Here is a 20,791-nt window from a genome sequence, read left to right on the forward strand (position 1 = left end):
TTCAATATAGCACAGCAGTCTTGATGAAGAAGCACAAAGTGACTGTTTGTTAACTACAGCATATTGTAGAAATACTCAATCTTTGAAGCTCATTCATGAAATGATAGTAGATGAGATGGAATCAGAACTTGACAAAGTCAACCTAGTTTAATCAGTGCAGTTTGTCAGTGTGTGGTAAGGGCTTTACACATGCACTAGTTAATAATAATAATAATAATAATAATAATAATAATAATAATAATAATAATAATAATAATAATAATAATGTAAATATGTAATTATAGATGTTTTATCGTTTACTATTGTAGAAATACTAAGACATTTTTTAAATCACAATATCGATAATCACGTTGTAATCATATTTGTGTCGCTAATCATGCACAAATTATTTTTTTTTTTATATACGTCTGATTGAATCAGAATAAAGTTACAAGGTCACGACCTCTTAACAGAGTCATTTTGACCCACACATTCAAAACCAAAAAAATAAACTACAGTTCCCATAATACCGAGCGAGGCGAGGGGAGACGCCCGATGGCACGCACGACCTTCCAGTACCGAAAAGTCTCGCGTTATTTTTTTCCAAAAACGACAATACCGGAAGAAGTGTGTGGAAGATGTTCGTGATCGTGAAGTAAATAAGGCGGGGATACTAATGTGGAAGGTGAGAGTGAGGTTCAGAGGCGTGCGGGTTCAACATTGCGCTGTAAACTTTGCACAGAACCTGTTTTGTAAAGAATTAGAATGAAAAAGCAAGACATCGTCCATAATTGTTCTGTGCAATGCAGTTCAAACTTCAGGGCCAGTTAATCGAGCCAAAATTCAGTCTGTTTTTTTTTTTTTTCTTATCTGGGTGTTAAATTTGCAAAATAGAGTTCTCGTCCCAAATTTGGACAAGAGCTAGGATTATTAGAACAGTATATGAAAACAACGATTGTATACATTATGCATGTGTTGTTTTTTAAATGTATTTTGTGTTCTGTAGTTATCTGTGTCTCTGCTGTTTATGTTTGTAGCTGTGAGTGGCGCAGTCACTGTGTTTGTTCCGGGCGTGTGTTGCACTGTTAGAGTCCGAAGTGAAAATAGGTGATATAACGGACAGGAGTCGTGGGGCTCAGACTCAAATTAATGCACACTTGAGGGAATTTGGGGGGATTCAAAAATGACTCCTAAAAGTGTTGAAATCCTCCGCCACGTTGTGATGCATACGCGATCATCACAAATACAAGCACACACCTGAGCCCTGGTCTGCAGGGGCTAAAAAATCAACAGGCGAGCCCTCCAGCTTCCACGGGGTGTGTTATATTATTGAAGGACGGTTATTATATACTTCTTGAGATCGTTGTTGTTATTGTCAAGGGGACGGAGTTTGAAAACAAACTCTCGAGGTATTTACAGGTTTTCGATGACGTGGTAATAACGTTGTTTGTTTATTGTCAGTTATCAAAATAACTGGACAGGTAAGTAGAGTGTCCAGCAAACAAGCCGACGGGAGTCCGAGAAACGACGCGGGCGTGTCGGATTAAAAAGGCAGTCGATTTGCAAAACACACAGTAAGGGCACACAGTAATCATACCGTGATCAATGGGGATTTATTAGAATGCTTTAACGCAACAAAATCCTTTCGCGTTTTAACGTTTACATTTTGAGATCAGAAACGCTCGTCAGTCGGCAATAGCGAGTTCTCAAACTGTATCTATTACTGTGCACCCTGAAGTAATTTGGGTCTGCCATGATAAGATTAAAAAAAAATATACATCTTCACATTACAGACCACCCAAGTGACCCGCAAATTGACATTAAAACACGCAGATCATTAATGTACACCCGCAAAATCAAACTTGTATGTAAGATTTAATTTAAGGTCAATCTTGGCTAAACTTTTTGGGTGATGTAAAAATGACGTTTCTCAGCATATGATTGTATGTACACTCTCCATCGCCAGCCCTGGTGTGTCTGAGACCGACATTTAGCAAAGATTTTGTTTGAACCTGTGATACTTTAGCTAATATCCCCCTTTACAGGAGTTTGACCGACTGGACTCTCAGAAAAGATACTCAGTACCTACCCAGGGTAAGCTAAATTAATTTTGTATTTGATTATAATGAAATTGTACATTTGAATATAACTTTACCAATATTGAAGCGGGGTTGAATAGTCCCTTTTTAAGTATAGTCATTTGTACTTTTATTTGTTGAAAAGTAATCAAAAATGTTCTTGAAAGAGCTGCTGTGATGTTTTAAAATGTATTTTAATACCCTTTGTATAAATGTGTAAGCACATATTTATATTAACTTAAAAACAAAAGTAGTTCTATAATTGTATGTGGTAATATTTATTCATGTAATTAGTTTAAATATTAGTTATATGTACAGTGCCTTGCGAAAGTATTCGACCCCCTTGAACTTTGCGACCTTTTGCCACATTTCAGGCTTCAAACATAAAGATATGAAACTGTAATTTTTTGTGAAGAATCAACAACAAGTGGGACACAATCATGAAGTGGAACGAAATTTATTGGATATTTCAAACTTTTTTAACAAATAAAAAACTGAAAAATTGGGTGTGCAAAATTATTCAGCCCCCTTAAGTTAATACTTTGTAGCGCCACCTTTTGCTGCGATTACAGCTGTAAGTCGCTTGGGGTATGTCTCTATCAGTTTTGCACATCGAGAGACTGAAATTTTTGCCCATTCCTCCTTGCAAAACAGCTCGAGCTCAGTGAGGTTGGATGGAGAGCATTTGTGAACAGCAGTTTTCAGTTCTTTCTACAGATTCTCGATTGGATTCAGGTCTGGACTTTGACTTGGCCATTCTAACACCTGGATATGTTTATTTGTGAACCATTCCATTGTAGATTTTGCTTTATGTTTTGGATCATTGTCTTGTTGGAAGACAAATCTCCGTCCCAGTCTCAGGTCTTTTGCAGACTCCATCAGGTTTTCTTCCAGAATGGTCCTGTATTTGGCTCCATCCATCTTCCCATCAATTTTAACCATCTTCCCTGTCCCTGCTGAAGAAAAGCAGGCCCAAACCATGATGCTGCCACCACCATGTTTGACAGTGGGGATGGTGTGTTCAGGGTGATGAGCTGTGTTGCTTTTACGCCAAACATAACGTTTTGCATTGTTGCCAAAAAGTTCGATTTTGGTTTCATCTGACCAGAGCACCTTCTTCCACATGTTTGGTGTGTCTCCCAGGTGGCTTGTGGCAAACTGTAAACAACACTTTTTATGGATATCTTTAAGAAATGGCTTTCTTCTTGCCACTCTTCCATAAAGGCCAGATTTGTGCAGTATACGACTGATTGTTGTCCTATGGACAGAGTCTCCCACCTCAGCTGTAGATCTCTGCAGTTCATCCAGAGTGATCATGGGCCTCTTGGCTGCATCTCTGATCAGTCTTCTCCTTGTATGAGCTGAAAGTTTAGAGGGACGGCCAGGTCTTGGTAGATTTGCAGTGGTCTGATACTCCTTCCATTTCAATATTATCGCTTGCACAGTGCTCCTTGGGATGTTTAAAGCTTGGGAAATCTTTTTGTATCCAAATCCGGCTTTAAACTTCTCCACAACAGTATCTCGGACCTGCCTGGTGTGTTCCTTGTTCTTCATGATGCTCTCTGCGCTTTAAACGGACCTCTGAGACTATCACAGTGCAGGTGCATTTATACGGAGACTTGATTACACACAGGTGGATTCTATTTATCATCATTAGTCATTTAGGTCAACATTGGATCATTCAGAGATCCTCACTGAACTTCTGGAGAGAGTTTGCTGCACTGAAAGTAAAGGGGCTGAATAATTTTGCACGCCCAATTTTTCAGTTTTTTATTTGTTAAAAAAGTTTGAAATATCCAATAAATTTCGTTCCACTTCATGATTGTGTCCCACTTGTTGTTGATTCTTCACAAAAAATTACAGTTTCATATCTTTATGTTTGAAGCCTGAAATGTGGCAAAAGGTCGCAAAGTTCAAGGGGGCCGAATACTTTCCCAAGGCACTGTATGTAAAAACTCTAAACAGAACAGTATTTTACTGAGCATTTAACCAAAAACTGTTTATGTGAATCGTGCCTGATTTTAATAATCTAGTACACTGATACATTGTAAACTATCGAAGTTGGATACCTTGTGTCAAATTTGAAAATGCAAAAGTAAAATGTAATTCTGACTATATAGTCTAGTTTTCTGTTGAAAACACATGCAATTTGTTTAAAGAAACGTTGAACAACCATTTACACAAAGTGATTAATCTGTTGGGTAGGTTTGCAGACTTCCGTGTCGCTGAAGGTTTCTTGTCTGTCTTGTGCAGCTGGCAGTTCTCCTTGGCAGTCTCCCGTTGGAACTGGCACCGCAGCAGGTCCACATGAGGGACGGGGATGGCAGATCCGACGTACGTCTTGTGCCTGTGGGAAGGGCGCCTTTGGCCAGCGAAGGTGAGTAGATTAGCCCTTTATCTTTAGCAAAGTTTAAAGGTGGGTGCAGGGCTGGAAATCAGACTCCCATTGCATAGCAGTTTGATCCATTCCTGCTTTTACTATGAGTTTAATAAGACACACCTGAGCTTGCTACCTTTGCACTGTGTCTAATCAAGCACATAGTAAAACCTGGAATGGGTGAAGCTGCTGTGCAATAGGAGTCCTATTCCCATCCCTGGGGTGGGAGTCTGCTCTAAATTGATGTGCAGGTGGATGGTTTGGAGAAATATAAAAGCTCAGGATGAAATTACACCTTCTAAAATAGGTGATTTTGTAGGATGTGTAGTTTTAAACCTTGAAGCTTCAGATGTCATTTTGATTGCTTTGTTTACATTCCCCTTACTAATTAAAGGGGCTCTCAGTCCTTCTGAGTGGTTCTGCTGTACCAATATAAAGTTACCATTTCTCAATCTATCTTTACCTGGCTTTGAGCTTGTCTGGAGAATCCTAAGTGCTGAGACTAAGCCTTGCTCAGTCCATTCAAAGCAGATTTTCTGTACGTTCTTTATTGCTACAAAATGGGATTACAGATGCAGCAGTGTAGAGTATAATCACACATATTCTGACTGTTAGTTTTCCTTTTCGTTTGAACTGATACCGATTGGATCATCTCCTGAATGAATGGAGCGGTCTGCTTTTCTCATGGGGTCATGGATTCATAGATTCAAGTCCTAAGTGCTTATTTTTTTGTTCTCTCTCTAGATTTTGCAACGAGCTGCTGTCCGCTCCAAAACCAGCAAAGATAATATTGAGGTGGAAATATTTTGCAAGGAAAAGCGGTAACTATTCCATGTTTCTAAGTGATTTACAGGCATGCTCAGAAACAACCTATTGAGTGTTAGTGCTCACTTCAGTGTGTTTTCTCAGTATGGTTAGTGAGCACCAACACTTATTTCTGAATGTGGCTATCAGTGTAGCAATACAAAGATAAACTTATCATTTATATCCTATTTTTTTTTGGTAATTTCTAATAGAAAGGTTCATTTAAAGGTGCATTTTTTTTGTATCGTTCATCCCTGGATTGTGGTATTTTCCTCTAGAATATTTGGATTTAGGTTAAGGTTGAAGTGTCTGTCTTCAGCAAGTATAGGTGCCCTCCTAGAGTGTGGCGGGGGGGCGGGACTGGACTGTTTTGTCAAGAAACAGATCAATCTCATGAATGACGGATGAGAGGTAACCTTTGTTTTGCCAGGGTGTTGATAAATCAGGCTGACACAGCCCCACTCTCCCAACAAAATATTGAAGACATCTCCCGACAGCTTGGTGAGTAGAATCATGAACTCTCTATTAATCTGCTCCAGGTGAGCTTCCCAATACATCCGAGGTACTGGCTTCTATTGGAATGATCGAGACCCAGGAGACCTGGATTCCAGTCCAGGTCTTTCTTCCAACCCTGTACTTTAATTAAACTGAGCAGGTTCTAAAGAGGAACTCGGCACTGTTCTGAAGTATCAGTCATCTTTGTATTGTTCTTGTTTAGAATCAGAATCTGGGTGTCTGTAGGGACTAGAGTGGGTCGGGCTAAAATATCCACGGTATGATAACTGTACAAATACAATAATCCCATGGTAACCTTAATATCATGGTATATGCACGTTATAACATGAAGGCTTACTTCAAGATGTTCATAGAAACACAAACACAGCTTTAACTGGATATTGAAATGACAATACTTGCAGTGTAGCGCAAAAGCAATGGTGTCAATACTGTACCTAAACCACAAAACCGTTATACCAACTCATCCCTAATAGGGACGCCTTGTCTGTCGATCTGTCTGTGTGCCAAACTTACATTTTTACATGTATACCGTGGATACAGGTCATATAGTGATTAGGGGTGAGTCAGTATATTCGAGTCATCAAGTATCCTAAATAAAATTACTACTCGTACTTTGATCGAGTTTTGAATACTCGTTCATTTCTAAAACAAATGGAAAAATGAGCCAACTACACAACTTCTAAGAGAGGAGGAAGTTGAAAGTGATCAGCCACTACAATTGCCACCTCACTGACAGGGAGGCAAGGCTCTTTATTACCTAGCTCTGCTATTGGCTAAGAGAGTACATGAGCAGTAAAATGGCATCTTAAAATTTTTTTTTTTTAAAAAAGCAACGCATGGAAGTATTTAGAAAAACAAGACCACCGTGCAGTGTAATCCCTGCAAAGTATTTTGTATCATAAATCAACGACTTAAATGCTCAGTCATCTAAAATGCAAGCACCCATCTGCTACTTTGGAAGAAAGTACTGTCCGCTGTGGTGAGTGGTGTGATGCATCTCGGGCAGGAAAGAAAAGGCGTTTCATTTTTTTGGTTTTAGTTTCTTGTTTGTTCAAAGTTAACTTTGGATTTTGAGTGCAAACTCCCCGTGCAATGTTAAGCCTTGTTGTTTGAGTTCTGCTGTTATCGGTCTGCTGCTGATATCAGCTTGATTCCAGATTTTCTTTAGATTATTATATTATGGAATCAGCAAGTACGGGTAGAGTACATGTTGTTTTTATGTTGTATTTTATAGCATAGATGTTAACGTATTTTGTTGTGCTTTGTTAGTAAGCAGTCGTGTTGTGTGTTTTAAGGGTGTTAAAAATGCAGTTGAAACTTTTGAAGGTCCTTTTTATAATTTAAACCCCTCTGCTGTGTATTCTTATTTCTTACTTCTAGTTTAAATATTTTTTTACATCCAATACATTAGACGCCTTAGATGTTTCTTTGCTGTTCCTGTTGATGTATTTATCTATGCGTCCCTATGTGTGGTTGCTGCTGATACGTTCTGAGGACCTGTCACTGTTTTTAGTAAATAGAGGAGTATTCGGGTATTCAAAACTTATTCTTGGTATACTCGAATATCTTATTATTTCACATTCCCACCCCTAACAGTGATCAACTGTTTCATTGACAGCCGTGACGGGGTGAATGCACTCACATGCTGGTTAGAATGGGGGTGAATGCACAGCATGCCGGTTAGAATGGGGGTGAATGCACTCACATGCTGGTTAGAATGGGGGTGAATGCACTCACATGCTGGTTAGAATGGGGGTGAATGCACAGCATGCTGGTTAGAATGGGGGTGAATGCACAGCATGCTGGTTAGAATGGGGGTGAATGCACTCGCATGCTGGTTAGAATGGGGGTGAATGCACTCGCATGCTGGTTAGAATGGGGGTGAATGCACTCGCATGCTGGTTAGAATGGGGGTGAATGCACTCGCATGCTGGTTAGAATGGGGGTGAATGCACTCGCATGCTGGTTAGAATGGGGGTGAATGCACTCGCATGCTGGTTAGAATGGGGGTGAATGCACTCGCATGCTGGTTAGAATGGGCGTGAATGCACTCGCATGCTGGTTAGAATGGGCGTGAATGCACTCGCATGCTGGTTAGAATGGGCGTGAATGCACTCGCATGCTGGTTAGAATGGGCGTGAATGCACTCGCATGCTGGTTAGAATGGGCGTGAATGCACTCGCATGCTGGTTAGAATGGGGGTGAATGCACTCGCATGCTGGTTAGAATGGGGGTGAATGCACTCGCATGCTGGTTAGAATGGGGGTGAATGCACTCGCATGCTGGTTAGAATGGGGGTGAATGCACTCGCATGCTGGTTAGAATGGGGGTGAATGCACTCGCATGTTGGTTAGAATGGGGGTGAATGCACTCGCATGCCGGTTAGAATGGGGGTGAATGCACTCGCATGCCGGTTAGAATGGGGGTGAATGCACTCGCATGCCGGTTAGAATGGGGGTGAATGCACAGCATGCCGGTTAGAATGGGGGTGAATGCACTCACATGCTGGTTAGAATGGGGGTGAATGCACAGCATGCTGGTTAGAATGGGGGTGAATGCACAGCATGCTGGTTAGAATGGGGGTGAATGCACAGCATGCTGGTTAGAATGGGGGTGAATGCACTCGCATGCTGGTTAGAATGGGGGTGAATGCACAGCATGCTGGTTAGAATGGGGGTGAATGCACAGCATGCTGGTTAGAATGGGGGTGAATGCACAGCATGCTGGTTAGAATGGGGGTGTCACTCTTCTCATGCTTCTGGCTTTACAGACTTGGATTCCAATCGGCAGCATGTTTTAAACATATTTACTAACGAAGATGACAGCGACGAAGAGTTTTGGGGTTTCCCCAGTGAGAGCCACAGGACTGGTATGTATGAAAACAGGGAACACTAGAGACGCATTGCCGCGCATTTTTTCACAACAGCATTTTTAAACAGATTTGTAGATGTAGAAAGTAAAGTTTTTCTATAACTCACTTCATGAGATCCCTGGGGTTGAATCTTCGCTACCACTACCAGTTTTTTCCTGAACAGTGAAAACAAGCAGTAGAATTGGAGCACAGATTAGAAAGATGTGCCGTCCTGACTGCCCACAGCAGCCCTGCATCATATTGAGAAGTTTTATATAAGATGAATGTAAAATGTTGGCTTTTTATTTGTGTTCCAGATCAAAAACTGGAAGCCATCCAACCTGACCCTGTAAAAGAGTTGCTGTACAGGAAAGCTCTCCGCCTAGCGCTGAATGTTTTATCCGAAAACGCTTCCTGCCCCTCTCCGATCAGCCCTGGGAAGAGAAAAAGAGGAAGACCAAAACAACAAACGGGTACCGGCCCCTTAAAACCAGATTGTGACATCAAAACAGAGGGCACACCCCGAGCACTGCCCCCTGGTGGGAGTGGCACTCTACAGCACTGTGAAGCCGTGACACCAGGGAAGAGGGGGAAGCTGAAGAAGGTCGAGGCTTCCAATGACTCGACAACAGAACTAAAAACCACAAGTAGTTTGAAAGTGGAAAGAGGGATTAAGAGGGGCAGGAGATGTCCTCCAGCACTGCCCCCTGGTGGGAGTGGCACTCTACAGCACTGTGAAGCCGTGACACCAGGAAAAAGGGGGAGGCCGAAAAAGTTCAAGGGCCCCAATGACTCTACAACAGAACTAAAAACCACAAGCAGTTTGAAAGAGGAAAGAGGGATTCCGAGGGGCAAATGTCCCCCAGCACTGCCCCCTGGTGGGAGTGGCACTCTACAGCACTGTGAAGCTGTGACACCAAGAAAGAGGGGCAGGCCGAAAAAGTTCAAGGGCCCCAATGACTCTACAACAGAACTAAAAACCACAAGTAGTTTGAAAGAGGAAAGCGGGATTCCGAGGGGCAGGAGAGAGCCAGACTCCAAAGACGTTGCCCAGTCCCCTCTGGAGACACTAAGCCCATGTTCACCAAGAATAAAAGCCGTATTGTCGAAGAACCAGAACAGCAAGAGGAACTGTTTGCTTGGCTCTCCCCTGACAGACTCTGGAGGAATAGAACTGGAGCGGACTCCAGGTTTTCACCCTCCCATTCGCAGTTCCACGCCAGACAGCCTCTTGAGAACAGATTTGGGATGCAGTGGGATTGGGAGCCCTGGGAAATCTCCGCAGGGAACGCCCAAGAGGAAAGTGGGAAGGCCACCGTCTGGACACTTACGGAAACTTTCGTGGGAGTGTTGTGGACCAAAGGTAGGAGTGAAACCGACCATCTTCTTGTCTTATTTGTAATGGTGAGTTGGTACGTGTGTGTGGAATTTTCACCTCTTTGAAAAAATAGACATATGGTTACAGATGCAATATACAGGGGGATTAGAAAGTAAGTTTACCACATCAATGATATGGTGCGTTGATGTGGTAAACCTACTTTCTAAACACCCTGTATATGGAATAATCAACAAGCAGTCTGGTTACTGAGGGAATATTTACACCTGGCCAGCATTGGTGAACATAAAGACAATGTCGAATTGTTTCCCAGTTTGTGGTTGTGAGTGATATGAAAATGTGAAGCAGGTGTAATAACAGTATGATTTAACCCTTTGCGGTCCTATGTCGGACCCTGTCCAACATCATCAAAAAGACGTAAAAAAACAGGTCTCTACTCGTTTTTTCTCCGGAAAAAGCCGAGAAAACCATTCAATGGCCGAGTGAGACCGATAGGAGCCGAGAGAAGCTGAAAAAAAAAAAAGAAAAAAAAAAGGGGCGTATCACATGAATACACATAGCCCTGGCACCACATAGATAACACGGAAATAAACAAACAAGATAGCTGCTTCCGCATCCAGCGCTCAGAGAATATCACAGACCTTTGCAGAGCTTTTTGAGATGTTATAGTAATAAAATAATGACTTGGATCGCATTACTGAGGAGTTTGGTGATAAAACGAGTGATAAGGAGATGATTTATCGGTATGCACTACTATGAAGAGGTATGTGAAAAATACAGCGAACAAGGGGTGGGGCGGGGCTGGAGATGCAGTACTGAGTGTCCTGTTGATATGCAGTGCCTTTTAAACATGTTTTACTGTGAAAAAATACTTTTAAACAGCGCGTCTAAAATAAACTGCGCGTGTGAAAATAAATTGGACATGACGCACCTGAGACGTGCTGAATAAATGGACCGCTAAGGGTTATAGCATGGTTTCTTGCCCCTTACTAAATTAAAAAATAGACATTATAGCGCTTGTTCTTTGTAATAGAAATGGGTGTTTGAAAGCACCAGGCTGACACTGATTTGTCTACAGCACCTGCAGTCCAAGTGTGAACAAGGGCAAGCCCCCAGAAGAAGCAGGAGGAGACAGGAGACGGGTCAGCTGACATCTGCTGGTTTGAAGGGACAACGTGGGGGGCTAGAGAAGGACCGTGGCTGTGTGGGCATGGCTCTGGAGCAGCCCCCAGTGGTAAATCCACGGAGATGGAACAGGAGCTCCCCGGACCTGGCTGTTAACAACGAGAGAGGACAGGGGTGGACCCTCAACCCACAAGCACTGCAGCAGGAAGCAGACCACAAAGAGGAGCCGCCACGCAGCACGGTCACGTTTGAGCTGCCACAGTTCGATCTGGAAGAAAATGGTACGGCAGCAGTGTGGCTGTGAATGCTGAGTCGCGCACGTGCTTTACATCTGTGGAAGGCTTATTGTTTTGCCGTCTGTACGCAGATGTTTTTCAAGTTGGTCACAGGTGAAAGAAGTATGGCAAAGAACAAGTAGCTTCCACTTTCATTTATGTTGGCTGATGGCCAGCTTGAATAAATGGCTCCTGACTTCGCCCAGTAATCAAGACATCTCTGTAGTTTGCATTTCACACTTTACATTTAAACAAATATGTTGTGTGCTGTACACATGTATAATGTGCCATTGTGTGGTGTTGGCAGGGAGGGGCTCGCTGTCCTCGGACCTGTCCATAGAGATGAGTTTACTGAACGAGTCCACGCTGGACAGCTCGCTGCAGGAGGACGAGGAGGAGGACGAGCTGGAGCTGCCCAGCTTCATGAAGGACAGGGGTGAGGATCGGACCCCTACACACTGGGGCTCACAGAAGGGGTGGATACTGAGAATGGGCTTGCTGGTTTGTGACCGTCTTATCGGAAGTATCTCAGCAGCGGCAGATCTAAACACAGCTTCCTGTTTTAGTTTTTTATGATTTCTTCTGTGGTCCGTGATTGTGCAGGTTTATGAAAATATTGTGGCCATATGGTTAGGGCTAGGAGGCAGTGTGACATAGTGGTTAGAGCTAAGTGACTGGGAGGGAGGCAATGTGGCATAGTGGTCAGAAGTGAGGGACTGGGAGGGAGGCATTCTGGCATAGTGGTTAGAGCTAAGGGACTGGGAGGGAGGCAATGTGGCATAGTGGTTAGAGCTAAGGGACTGGGAGGGAGGCAACGTGGCATAGTGGTTAGAAGTGAGGGAAGGGGTTTGAAGAGAAAGTGGGTTAGAAGAATACAAAGACGATACATAAATAACAGGATCCATCTGAAAAAGAGCCGCCTGTAACGGGGTCTGTCTGTCCACAGAGCCGTGTTCCATAACAGAAGGAATGTGTGTGTGGTGTAAATTCAAGAAGTACCCCTTCTGGCCAGCGCTGGTGAGTCCCCATTCGATTTGTGATCATTAAGCAGGTACTGCGCAGATAGACACGTTTTGTTATTGCTAGTTGGTTCACCAGTACAGTCTTGCTCTACTTCGCACTGAATGCATCGCTGTTTTGATGACTTTTGCTTCCCTGTCATTAACAAGGTAAAAAGTGTGAACCACAAGAATAAGAAGGCAAGCATTATCTTCGTTGACGATTTACTGTTGGACAAGAACAAGTTTCGAAAGGGGTAAGGGTGTAACTGTGAAAGGGGGTGTGAGCTGACCCACAACTCTGAACTGGGAGCATTCGAAAATACAGGATCCCCCTTTATTGTTCTGAGTTATATGGTTTGTTGTGGTCTTTTTTTTCAGCATGTGTGTGTCTTTAAGAACCCTGAAACCTTTTGATTGTGAAGAGAGGGAGCAGTATATAGTAAGTGCATTTATTTCCTTTATCTGTTTTTGCACAGTGTTCTCCTTGTTTATCTGTGGTTGGCTCAGCACACATACTCTGTTCTCCAAGACAATGGGATCACTACATAAAGCCAGTGAAACAACCCTAGGACTGCAGCATGCTGTTTTGCATGCTTAATCCAAGCACAAGCCACTCTTGTTTACTATCTGGTTTACCTTGGAGCTACCACGGCATTACAGGATCCTGCCATAGTTAACTAATATCAACAAGCGGCTGATCCGAAACGTTTTTCTAAAGCAATCTTCTGACCTATCAGGATCTGTTCCTGCCTGATCACTTCCTGTGCTCTAGGTTACACGTGGCGGTGATCTACAGTACAGGAAGTGATTGGGTACCAGGAAGTAACGACACAATAGTTGTACTTGCTTCCTTACTAAAACAGAGTGCTGTCATTTGTTAAAGGCAAGCATGCAACATCCCCAGCAGTTGCTGCCGACATTCTCTGTCTGGTGTGGACTTGCCCATACATTGAGACTGCATGTTCTGCACCCACTGAATTGGTTGGAAGTGTTAAGGCAAAGCTTTGCCAAGTTATGCAGATGTGGAAATCAATTAGAAACAGTTCCAAAACTCGGTTACCCAAGGGCATCTGGCATACTTTAATAAAGGCAATATATGCAGCATGTTCGTTGTCATGTTATTTGTCCCATCCAATAATTCATTTAATTGGTACAGAGCCAAAACAAAGAAAACGTGCCTATTCAGGTCTAAAATTCTAACTGCGTTTAAAAAGTAAGCAGCAGATTGTTTGAAGCGAGGAGGCTGTGCTAGATCGTACCTGTAGTGCTGATTTAACTCTGCTGCAACCGACAGGAATACTTTGTGTCCTGCGCTGACTCTCCAGTTTGTTTTCTAAAAGCTGTTTATTTTACGTTCTGTTCAGCAGCCTCTGTAGTAGCCTTTGACCTTAATTATATTAATATAAAGAAAAAAAAATCTTTCTGTCTTTAGACAACTGCTCGAGAAACCTATCACCGTGCCATTGACTGGTGTGTGGCGTTGATTGACGACTACAGCATTCGAATAGGTGGGCTTGTCTTTTATTTGCAGGCTTCACCTGCTGTGTGCTGTCTCTGAATTTAAACTAGAGGGTTTAATCCTGACGTTTTCTATTGATCGATTAATCAGCCGATCTGCAGTCGATTTCATTGATTAATCGCACCTGTTTGCTAGTGATATTAAAAAGACATTTGCAAATAATATAAAGTATTATCATAATGCTGTTTACTGCAGAGGTTTCATAATGTCCGGTAATGTTTAATGTGCATGTATTTACTTACTTGCAATTTGACATCTTAAAAATATTTGTGACTAAGATGATACGATAAACTTGTATGTGTGTGTGGGACTCTCTCTAGTGTAGTTTTGACTTTAAAGTTAAATACCAGGTTTAGTCCTATTTTGATACTGAAACAGTGACAGTGTTTAGATCCGACACTGCTTCGATCAGTTGACTCTAGAATGAAATGAAATGTAAAAAGCATGTTTTGATTCCTGTACCGATGTTTCTTTTTGATTATTTCTTTTTTAAACAGCTTGTGGTTCCTTCTCTGGCTCTCTTGCGGAATACTGTGTGGACGATATCAGTGAGTCATTTTATTGTTTGGGGGCAGAGGTTGAGTTTTGTCAATCATTTCTGTAATACATGACCTGCTGCTGCTTGGTATGGAATGAGTTCCTGTGCGGTTGGTCACATGGTCTGAGTGCAGCATAGGAAGGGATTTAGGTCCTAGGAATCCACAACAACTTTCAATCTACAACATTGTATCTGCAGTAAATATCATGTGAAACTGGAAATGCATTTAGAATTAAAAAAAATAGGGTTTTACTTGAATGCACTTGTTAATGTACTTGCAAGTAGTCACACTGTAGCCAGCAATAACTGACATTAAAATCCTGCGCTTAGCAACCAACTCTGTCATTGTGATGCAGTTAATGCACCTGTTTGTATAATCCTGTTCTGCACATGCATGCTTTCAGTTGTATTTGAAGGCTGTTGTAAATAGTGTGCACAATTTGCTTTTTGAACAGTACTGTTCTCAGTGCATCGATTTTCTGATGATACCTAGCGGATATCCGATTAGGAAATGGCTTGCGGATTGCACCCCTAGAGGTGGCTCAAGCTATTAGGTGGGCTGGTATTGCTCTCGCCAGCGGAGAATCCTTCTGCCCTTCCCTGTGATGGAGTCCTTTTGCTGTGTGCTTGCTCCAGGCTACCCAGTCCGAAGGGAGTTCCTCCAGGGCCCCTCCAGAATGACGTTCCCCAGTAACCTGCTGATGCTGGAGGAGGACAACTTGGACTGCCAGACTGGCGGCCCCCACTGCCGTCGAGCCCCCTCCAAGAAGCTGCTGCCCGACCGCTCGCGCGCGGCCCGGGACAAGGCCAACGAGAAGCTGGTGCAGTACATCGTGAAGGCCCGCGGCGTGGAGAAGCACCTGCAGGTGAGCCGGAACCAGAGCCCATAGAGGACGTAGGAGCAGGAGAGAATTTACCAAGCAGGAGAGAATTTATCAAGCAGGGGAAGTCTTAAAGGATCCCAGGGACAACGTAGCGATGTAATCTGTGCCTTCCCCTCACCGCTGTCTGTGCAAAAGCTGAGGGAAAGCCACTTTTCAGGAGCGGTGGCTTGAATCCTGGTTCCAGGAGACTGCACTTTGAGAGAGCTGAGAGAGTAATATTGTGAATTAAACCATTTTAACTGTATAGGACTAGCGATAATCGTCTCTGTCCTGGCTGGTATCCACATTAGGGGATAAAGCCTCTTCTCTCAGAAACCCTTTGAGGAAGTGACTTTGTCTTTGCACAATTTATATAAATACTGCATGCTGATTGTGTTAACATTGCCTGATTGGTTGAGGTCTTGTGTCTTTTTTTAGGGTTACGTTGTATAAAGATAGCACACTTTGAGTTTTGGTCTTATTATTTGGTACACTGTTTTGTACTGTGGTTTTCTCAGGTAAGTTCTATTCCTGGTTTCGTCCAGTAAAATTGTAAATAAAATTCCACCATTGCTTTCTGGCAACATTTAGTGTAATCTGAAGCCACATCAACTATTATTACAGATTGAGAATGATACAAGCATATCTTTAAATGAACAGTGTGAGCAGCTGACCCAGGCAGTTTTTAATATCACTAGTTAAAGTTTTGTCTGCAGGTCCCATACGGAAACAAAATCATTGTTAGAAAATGAACAAAGCAAAATAATGAAGACGGTGCAGAAAAAGAGCGATGAAAGTCAAACCCCACTTGGCTCACTCGCGATTTTGTTTTCTGTAGATCACAGCGTTCGGTCATTCTTGCAGGTCCATTGCTAAGTCTGTTTTATGGGCTTGTGAGTATCGCTTGCATCATAAACAGCGAAGCCATGCTAAAGCAGAGCAAAGCAGGCCAACGCTACGCATGCTTCCAAACCATTCTCTATCAGCGAGCTCAGTCTTGTATTCATATATTCCTGGGGATGCTTTGTTTTTGTTCCAGTTTGAAATGACTCACAGCCTTCATGTGACTGTATTGTGGCTGCGTGAGCTTTATTGACGGGTGCTCTCTGTCTCCTCCCCGCCTGCAGGCGATCATCGCGGGCAGGAAGGCGTCGCGCTGGCTGGCGGAGTTCCTCCATCGCAGCCGCTTCCTCAAGTGGGTGGACACCTACCTGGAGGACGATGCCCAGCTGGAGGTTCTGGTGAACTACCTGCAGTCCGTCTGCGAGAGCGTGCAGAACACACAGCTGTCAGTGGAGCTGGACCGCATCCGCTTCATACTGGACGTGCTGCTGCCAGAGGTGGGCCTGGATATGAGGGAGCAGTGCTGTAGGCTTGTTTACTGATTGAACTGAAACATCCCCAGAGATAATCGCATTTCTGACAGCCATCTAAATAAGGCTTTGTTTTGTTGTTGCTGTGAGCCGTCTCTCAACCTGCACAGCAGTGTTGTTATTGTGAGCTGTCTCCCTTTCTCAGGCTGTGATCGGAGCCATCGCTGCTGTTGACAATATCTCGCTGGAGAAGGCCGAGGAGAAGTATATGAAGGGCCCTGTCTTCAGTGAACGGTAAGGAAACGGATCAAACAGAAAACACTTTTCAACAGGGAGCATTGTGTAACATTCACAGTAGATCTTGGGTTGAAAAACTATTATTAAGAGAAAGATTTTTAAAAGCTTGGGCAACTGAAGGTTCTCAGAACAATAAAAAGGGGACCAGTAATATGTTCATAAAGCTAATAAGGTAGGAAAATGGATGTTGGTTTTGTGAACAGGACTCGAGGGTGGGTTAAATAAAACGAAATGGCTCCGGCTTGTCATGCTGCTGTCCTCCGTTTCAGGGAAATCGAAGAATTCAACAGACAGATCGAGAAGGAGGTCAAGATGAAGACCCGATCGCTTGGCGTCCAACAACACTAGTCACACCGCAGGGAACGGAGGCGTTTACATGGAGTGCCATTCTCTTATTGGCATATCTGCTTGGGCCGTTGACTGAGGAGAGAAAGACCGAGCAACATCCTTCATGCACAAGGGACCCTGTCCTGACACCTGGGATTATTGTGTCAAAGTATTCATTCCTAATAATGGAGGAGGGGGTCTCATTCAAATTGTATTGATCTTACCAGAATTCTACACCCCTGGTTAACTGTAGACTTTTTATTCCACCTTTCATTCTGTTGGTTTGTGTAAATGTATGAACAGCCATTAAGGAGCCCTAAACCTTCCCAGAATCCTACTGGAAAATTACTTTGGAGTGCAGCCGAGAGTGCAACTCTAAATACACACACAATACAGTCGTGTTTGAGAGAGGAGTGTTAAACGAGACAGAACCCAGCAGCAGTGCCCTGCGGTTGTATTTCAGATATTTGTTGTATATTTCATCCCCCGCGATGGGGAGACGGTTGTACGTATGTCACACTTGACAGATTTCTCAGCGTATCTGAAAAGGCGATTACCCCATTGTCATGAAACTTGGTATTAGCATTATTTAGCATAATTTGTTCATTTTTGATTCTGGGGATACAGGGCGGTGTCTGTCTGTCTGTACAGACGCCCGTCTGTATATCACATTTTTAGCATCTATCTAAAGAACTGCTTATCCAATCATCCTGAGCATTATTTAGCATTTATCTGAAGAATCACTTATCATTCTTCTGTGCATACTGTTGCTGTATGAACATGTTAGGTCGTGCTCATGGATTAAATACAGAACTCCATTGCTGTTCATGGTGTATCCTCTGCCTTTACATTATTACTGAGCGGCTTTTAAAAACCATTTGCAGCTTGTGGGTGCAAAGCTTCAATAACCGAAATATAAAACATGCATGATGCACGTGGTCGTCCTGTTTTAGTATTCCATAGCAACAGCAATTATTACATCCAGTAATGATACAAATTAAACCCTGAAACCACGAATACACGTCTGTTTTTCTTCAGACTGCACAACGTTGGTTAGTACAGTTCATTTCATTTACCTCGTTCTGTCACTGAAAAGTCCATCTCGAATGAGCCACTGAAACGGACGTACTGCTCATCTGTGCTGTATTTTTTTCTCATGCATTAACAGCACTTCACAGTGTAAAAATAGATATTTCACAATATTTCATCATTAAACAAAGCTGGTGCAGTTGGCGGCAGGTTTTTTACGAAGAGAAAAAAATAAATATTTATAGTATCATGATTGTAAAACACTGTAATAGGAAACGTGAACTTCAATGTAAAATTTGAAATAGAAAAGAAATATAAAGATGTCTAGGAATACTAAATCATGTCTACTTTTGCTATTGAAAATGTACAGTGTAGACAGTAAACGACATAGCTTTAAACGTTGAATCAATGAACGCGGATCTACAGCCTTAATTGGATCATATTTTCTGGTCTCTGTTTTAATTGTGTGTTGTGTAGTCGCAATGTTACTGCGCAGAGCTCCACAGCCTACTGTTACAATAAATAGTATTGACATAATGTTAGCATGCAGTGTTTGAGAAGTACTTCTCTCAAGCCCTTATGACATTTAGCTTCATTTTTAACTGCTGAATATCAAACTGATTTGAGTATGGTGGAAATATTTTCTATCTGTAAGCCTTAACGGGAGGAATGAAATACATATGATTGACTGTTAACTACTTTTGTATTCAACAGTGCTGAGTGATTTTTTTTTTCTGGATCTTTTTTAAGAATCTGTCTTGTGTTCATTCAAACCCAACGACGGGACAACTGGGTGAATCAAACTCACGTTGAAAAGCTGATCCACAGCTTGGTGTAGACAGCAATCCCGCGGGTTTCTCTGCTTTCATTTCAACGTGTTTTGTTTTCCATACATTGTACTTGACTGCTCTATTAAAGAAACGCTGTGTTTAATTCACTCGCAGGGTAACCAGCACTTCACCAGCCTCCGCTGTTATTTTAGATGCATAGGTATTTTTATTGAGTGTGTGTGCCGACCAGTAATGAGAGAGCTCTATCTCTGGACTGTGAGCCAAGATTTGAATATGATTAATCAGCTAAGCCCAGGTTCCAAGTGCTGAGCTCTACTGAACTGAAGTAAACTGGGCTCCAAATGACCCTGCCCGACTGGCAGCGAATGACATCAAATCCGAGCTCTGCACATTTTACTTCAGGGAGTAATGGTGCTTCATGCTTTTGTAAATAGTTTATTATAAATATTTCTGTTTTTAAAATCAAGACGCCCCCTACCTGTCTTAAAGGGTGGGTTCAAGTAAGGGATGTAAATATGCAAGTATATGTGGGTTTGGGCTTCTGGGTTTTTTTTCTTAATTCATTATTTTTGTAATAAATGTAATTGCAAACATTATGATGTGAGATTGTTTGTTTTAAAGTAACGGCCCTGTTATATTGTTAGATTGTTTATTGTCCTATTACCCTGACACAAAACTGTAAGCTTTTGTTTGTTTGGTTTGCCCCATTCACTTCCTGTGTCACAGATAACAGTACCCCACTTTGATTCAGTTGTGCAGAGTGTAAGGCTAAGGTGGGTTGCAGTTACTAGTGGTAAGTTTTGCCCAAGATCAAATCCGTTTCAATCAGCCCCAGTTAGGACTGCAGGCTGGCAGGACTCCATCTCTCCACTTGCTAACCCAATTAGTTGATTGTTGGCAGTGAAATTTGAACTAGTTTGACTAAAATTGTGTTGTAATTTTTTTTTGTTGAGAAATACATGTTGGTAGTGTCTCGCTACTTAATTTGAAATAATTTGCAGCAAAATTGAAATATTTGAGAATCAAATTGATGCAAACTCTGTGTCTCAGAACTACGATATATATATATATATATATATATATAATATATATATATATAATATATATATATATACATTTATGTGGAGGTTGTGTGGTCCAGTGGTTAAAGAAAAGGGCTTGTAATCAGGAGGTCCCCGGTTCCCGTCCCACTGACTCATTGTGTGACCCTAAGTAAGTCACTTAACCGCCTTGTGCTCTAGTTTCGGGTGAGACGTAGTTGTAAGTGACTCTGCAGCTGATGCATAGTTCACACACCCTAGTCTCTGTAAGTCACCTTGGATAAAGGCGTCTCCTAAATAAATATATATATATAACCGTGTAAAATTGTAATGTTAAGCTCCGTGTTAGTGGGGGAAGGGGGCATTTGTGTGTGTGTGTATTGTGTTTTGATAATTTTACGATATAAGTTAAAATAAAAATAAAAAAGCCTTCATACCGGACCTCATCTCCCAGTTTCTAAAGTTCCTATCTGCTATATTCTTACACAACACTGCGGGATCCAAAGTGAATGAAGTGGGAGTGGCGAACAGGGACACAAACGTTGGACATTTCAGTCGGCTCAATAAAATATTCCACAGAATATCTGTAACTCGCAGTATAACTGAGAAAATGTGTCAGAACGACATCGATTGTGCCCACAGTGAAATGTAAAAAGAAATAGCTAGCGCCGCATCGAAATGTAAATAGCAAAGCAGAAAAGAACTGTCGTAGCCGATATGTAAATGAACAGA

The 20,791-nt window shown here is 42.4% G+C and overlaps 1 protein-coding gene across 3 annotated transcripts; it reads left to right on the forward strand.

Moving 5' to 3' along the window:
- Positions 1–519: 519 nt before the first annotated feature.
- Positions 520–19,654, forward strand: LOC117966215 (PWWP domain-containing DNA repair factor 3A-like). 3 transcript variants are annotated; one of them, XM_059013942.1, is made up of 18 exons: positions 520–664; positions 2,025–2,073; positions 4,311–4,434; positions 5,179–5,255; positions 5,669–5,739; positions 8,525–8,623; positions 8,923–9,968; positions 11,020–11,347; positions 11,649–11,777; positions 12,288–12,358; positions 12,511–12,596; positions 12,721–12,781; positions 13,775–13,850; positions 14,359–14,409; positions 15,036–15,265; positions 16,390–16,602; positions 16,781–16,869; positions 17,142–19,654. In XM_059013942.1, the coding sequence occupies exons 3-18, from the start codon at positions 4,378–4,380 to the stop codon at positions 17,218–17,220; spliced, it is 2,763 nt and encodes a 920-aa protein (XP_058869925.1). In that variant the 5' UTR covers positions 520–664; positions 2,025–2,073; positions 4,311–4,377; the 3' UTR covers positions 17,221–19,654. The 3 variants fall into 3 exon arrangements, with proteins under 3 accessions (XP_058869925.1, XP_058869927.1, XP_058869926.1); XM_059013943.1 differs by lacking the exon at positions 520–664 and adding an exon at positions 672–1,295; XM_059013944.1 differs by lacking the exon at positions 8,525–8,623.
- Positions 19,655–20,791: the final 1,137 nt, after the last annotated feature.

The sequence above is a fragment of the Acipenser ruthenus genome, chromosome 47 (assembly GCF_902713425.1).
Source record: "Acipenser ruthenus chromosome 47, fAciRut3.2 maternal haplotype, whole genome shotgun sequence".
Lineage (NCBI taxonomy): Eukaryota > Metazoa > Chordata > Actinopteri > Acipenseriformes > Acipenseridae > Acipenser > Acipenser ruthenus.